At 42.2% G+C, this 4,877-nt stretch overlaps 1 protein-coding gene across 1 annotated transcript in view; it reads left to right on the top strand.

Moving 5' to 3' along the window:
* Positions 1-2,444: 2,444 nt before the first annotated feature.
* LOC103374405 (tropomyosin alpha-4 chain-like) overlaps positions 2,445-4,877 on the top strand; it is a 7,955-nt gene continuing 5,522 nt past the window's right edge. The window contains exons 1-2 of the mRNA XM_008304490.1: positions 2,445-2,736; positions 4,240-4,386. Of these exons, the coding sequence (XP_008302712.1) occupies positions 4,252-4,386 (135 nt within the window). The 5' untranslated portion in view covers positions 2,445-2,736; positions 4,240-4,251. The remainder of the gene's footprint in view (positions 2,737-4,239; positions 4,387-4,877) is intronic.

Raw genomic sequence — 4,877 nt, 5'->3', positions numbered from 1 at the left:
CTTTGTGTTTTTATTTTAAATCTGTCTAAATTGTTATTACAGTTTTATTGATTATTAATTAGCGCAGTCAGAGAACCTGGTCAAACACTCAGCAGTGGTCTTTTTACAGAGATCTGTTCTTACTGTCCAATAGACAGACTGCTGTAGGACGTCAGATAATAGAGCATCTGGTTACAGACAGACGAATGCTCTGCAGAAACGAATGTTCCATCACTTTCAGACTGGATGCAGGACGATCCACTATGGACTAGCTTTGACATCAAGAGAGCAAACACAGTTCTTGACTTCTTGACCCTGAAAAAACACATGATAGTGGAAGGAGGGTTTAGGGGTGAAGCTGTATGATGCTGAGAACGAAGTAGAACACTAGACTGGATCATGATCATTCTGACAGATGGTACGATCCAAAAAAGAGCAGGACAGGCTGCATCTGATGAAGACTGAACAACTAATGGGAGGGAAGAGTTATTGGCCTACTTTGCTTTATGATATATGGCACCATACACATTTAGACCACGTTCACCTGCAGCTGAAGCAGCGTCCAATAAGGTCCAGACAGGAGCAGAGGAATGAGGTTCTGAAATTCCACAATGTCAAAATATGTGGTGTTTTTAAAGAGGAGGCATCACAGCAGAACCTCCAGCTGAATGACCAGCCTGTTAATGAGTTAAAACATTCAGATTTGTGGGTATCTGCTTTGAGTAGAGAACAACATGGAGGGTAGGTACCTGCAGAGAACCCTGCATGTAGAGAACCAAAGTGTGAATCAGATAAAGAACCAGCTGGAGAGCAGACAAGGAGCATGAATGTTATAATGGGTGTATGGTTCTTTCTGTTGTGAAGAGTTCAGATGTGATGCCGGCCAAAGAACTGAGAACATGTATTACTCTTTAAAACAACCTATTAATGCTGTCTGAACTGAAGCAAGGGAACCACGTTTGAGCTGAGAAGAAGCTGCTGCACAGTTCTAAATTCTTAACAGTTGCTGAGTGTTTGTTGTCGGAACACTGTAAACTTCAGAGAATTTGGAACAGTCAGGAGAAGGTTTTGAGTAAACTATGCAAGTACGAGAGCAGGAGGTGGGAGAATTAGGTTTAAGGATGGACCCAGCAGTCAGCTGGTCACCTGTTCCTCCTGTTCCACCCACTCCACCTGTTTCTCCTGTTCCACAAGGTATTCCTGTTCCACTTGTTCCACTTGTTCCACCTGTTTCACCGGATCCACCTGTTCCACCTGTTCCACTGTGGTTCCTGTCTGAACCTGACATTTCCATGTCAGAGTGAATGAAGGGTGCAGGTGATCCAGTGCTGTCAGCTCTTGACTAGATAATTTGTTCAGATTTACATCAATGATTCCCAGAATCTGGACAACAGAACAGCTGCAATAGAACCAAGTGTTCCACATGAACAGATAGATCATGGACGGCAGATATTACGTCATTTGTCAGTCTTGATATCAGAGCTTGGGATCCTGTGGAAGTTCAACTATGACAGATCATTTTATGTTCAGATTCTCCTGCAGCACTGATGGAGTCAGATCAGATCTAATAATATACAGTATGTCACAAAAGTATGTACATTTCTGCAAATATTGTATATCTTTTCACTGGACAACGCTGAAGAAATTACACTTTGCTACAATGTAAAGTAGCCAGTGTACAGCTTGTATAACAGTGTCAATGTATTGTGCCCTCAAAACAACTCAATACACTGCCATTAATGTCTAAACTGCTGGCAACAAAAGTGAGTACACCCCTGAGTGAAAATGTCCAAACTGGGCCCAAAGTGTCAATATTATGTGTGGCCACCATTCTTTTCCAGCACTGCTTTAACCCTCTTGGGCATGGAGTTCACCAGAGCTTCACAGGTTGCCACTGGAATCCTGTACTGACCTTTGTGACATACTGTAAGTCCAGACTATTAAATGATGCACAGGGACCACTGGATGTTTATGTTAGATGATGAAGAATCTGATAAGAGAGTATAAATCTATAAGTAGGTTCTGGAGGTGCTCTATGAAAGAGAAAAGTGTGGGAATTTCAAACAGCAAAGAGGAACAGAGGCAGGTTTTATCTTTCAATCCAGCCAACAGTGATGGTTGATTCCTCCCTGGTTTCAATTCTAAACAGTTTCAGTGTCTATCGCTTTAAATGAGCTGCTGGTGACACCGCCCCCTTCAAGAAGAAGAATGAGACTTTTTATTTTGTAACTTTCTCTCTGAGGTTTAATTTACATAATATTTGAGTGAATTCTCAGTACACTCGCTGTTCTTAAGTCAAAGCTAATGTAAGCTCCACGAGCTGCACAACCAGCTTGGACCTTTAGTTACATCAGTGTGCTTCTACTAACAACCTGTAGGGGGCAGCAACAGGCCTCTGCTGCAGTGAGAAGAAGAAGACGAAGAACGTGACGTAAGGCCCTGTGGAGGGAATTTAACCCGGAAGAGGGAGGAGTCCTGCTGAACTGGGAGTTGGCTGATGAGGAAGCAGAACCAGAGAACACCGAGCAAAACCTAGAGAACCCGGAGAACGTGGAGACCCAAAGAGTAGAACTCCGTGCAGAACTTTCTGACCCGGAGGAACGAAGCACACAGTCCACGCCGCTCCAGAAACACCGCCAGCCGCCGTTTGTGAAATCTGTTAGCCGCTAACAGCTACCTGCTGCTAACCGGGAAGTGACGCTGTCAGGCGAACAGGGCTCGAGCCACCGTTGTGTTTTCTTGTGAAGACTCGAACAGGTGAGGCAGATCAAACAGGTACACCTCACCTGTCTGTGCACGCTGAGCTAACAGACTAATAGGGCGGGGATCTTTGCTAGCATCAGGAGCTAACACGCTAACACAAATCGATCAGTAATGGATCAGTAACTGATCAAACACAATGGGGCGAATAAGCATAAACTTTATTTAATGTCAATGTTCTAAACGGACTTTAATAAACGTCATCAGAAGGAAGAAAGACCCGCACAGAAGCCCAGCTGGTCTGTGGGCTCCGAGATTATTCTGGAAAACTTTAGTTATGAAGTCATCAGTTAGTTGCAAATTGTTTTTGGTCATCTCTTAATCCGTTCGAGTATTTTTTAACAACTGGCTAAATTCTGTGATTTCGTCTTCTTAAGTGTAAATATTTTCTGATGGTCTTTTTTCCTCTATAACAGCAAACTGAATATCTTTGGACAAAACGAGACATTCGAGGAAACAATGATACACATTTTAAAAATATTTTCTGACATTTTAGAGACCAAACAGCTGATTGATGAATCCAGGTAATAATTCACACATTAATTGTCAGTGAAAACGTCATTTGCAGCTCTGAGCAAATGAATAATGTTCAGTGTGTTCCGCCTCTGAGGTTCTTTGAAGATCCAAACTGTGTTTTCTTCTTCAGCTGTTTGCTGTCTTCTTGTCATCTCACAGGTCTCACCTTTGAGACACTGTTAAGTTAGAACTTAATGGGGAGCAGCTGGTTCTGGTTCTGCATCAGAAAGAAAAGATCTGAGTGACTTTACAGTTGCTTCTGTGTCTGAGCTTCAGTCACTGATCAGATCGTCAGTAATTTAGTGACCCTGATGTTCATAAATCAGTGAAGAGATTTCCATCAGTACTTTATTTTTTGTTTTTCATTATAATAAAATATCTGATACACAAGCTGTGATTCACTGATTGAACTCTTGTGTGTTTTAACCTACAGTCTGTAATTATCTGTTAATGTTTAAACCACACGTATTCCTGACTGATAAAGAATTAATATTCTTGATATTTGTCAAGCCGCTGAATCTTGTGTATGCATCAGCTGCTGAGCAGAGAGTTGACTTTAGAGTCTGATCTAATTTCATATAAATAATAGATGTTGGGCACATTAAGAACTGCCAAGAGAAAAAGTTTACTGATACAGAACTCAAGACATTTATGTGCTGAATAAATGATGATGGTTCAGTTGTGACACGTGGTTTGTAATTTTGGTATTGCTTTTGGTTAAGGTATATCTGACATATAATGAGATGTTTGAAGACCAAGTTACTGATAAGCAGACTGATCAATAATAAAACCAACATCATCACATGTCCACAGACTGATCCCCAGCTAGATCTCTGGATCCAAAACCGTCAGAATCAGATGTGTGCATTTACTGGAACACACCTGGTGGAGTCAGTTTTGTTGTGTGTTGCATTGATCTTTGATTGATTGATCCTACTGGTTCAGACAAGGTTCCATCATCCTGATCAGCTGCTGTGTTTGCAGGATAAGAAGAAGATGAGTGGAGGTGTGAACAGCATTGAGGCCGTTAAGAAGAAGATCAAGGTTCTGCAGGAGCAGGCCGAGGAGGCTGAGGAACGAGCTGAGAGGCTGCAGAAGGATGTGGAGAAGGAGAAGAGGACCCGAGAGGAGGTGAGCTCACCTGAACACTCTGTACCTGTACAGGTAAACAGGAGAGTGTCTGCAGCAGGCAGGTTGGCTCAGATTCCAGAGATACCTGCTGAACAATGTGGGTTGTGATGTAGCTCAGAGCACAGTCTGAGGGGGAGGCACACTGTGGTACTCTGTGGTACTCTGTGGTACTAAAAGACGTTACAGTCTGAAGTACTGTGGAAAACTTTAGTTACGAGTTCATCAATTAGTGATGTTGTTTACCTCCTGTCAGCTGATCTGTGTAGTACCCTGTAGTACTGTGTACTATTCTGTAGTACTGTGTATTATTCTGTAGTACTGTGTAGTACTGTGTAGTAATGAATAATATTCTGTAGTACTATACACTACTACATTCTGTAGTAGTACATAATGCTGTGTAGTATTCTGTAGTGCTATATACTGCTCTGTAGTACTGCAGTACAGTGTAGTATTACAGTACTGTGTGTGTATCAGTGTGTAACAGGCCGTGA

The sequence above is a fragment of the Stegastes partitus genome, unplaced genomic scaffold (genome assembly GCF_000690725.1).
Source record: "Stegastes partitus isolate 25-593 unplaced genomic scaffold, Stegastes_partitus-1.0.2 Scaffold2240, whole genome shotgun sequence".
Lineage (NCBI taxonomy): Eukaryota > Metazoa > Chordata > Actinopteri > Pomacentridae > Stegastes > Stegastes partitus.
The sequence above is the reverse complement of the archived record's forward strand: the minus strand, read 5'-3'. Positions and strand labels throughout refer to the sequence as shown.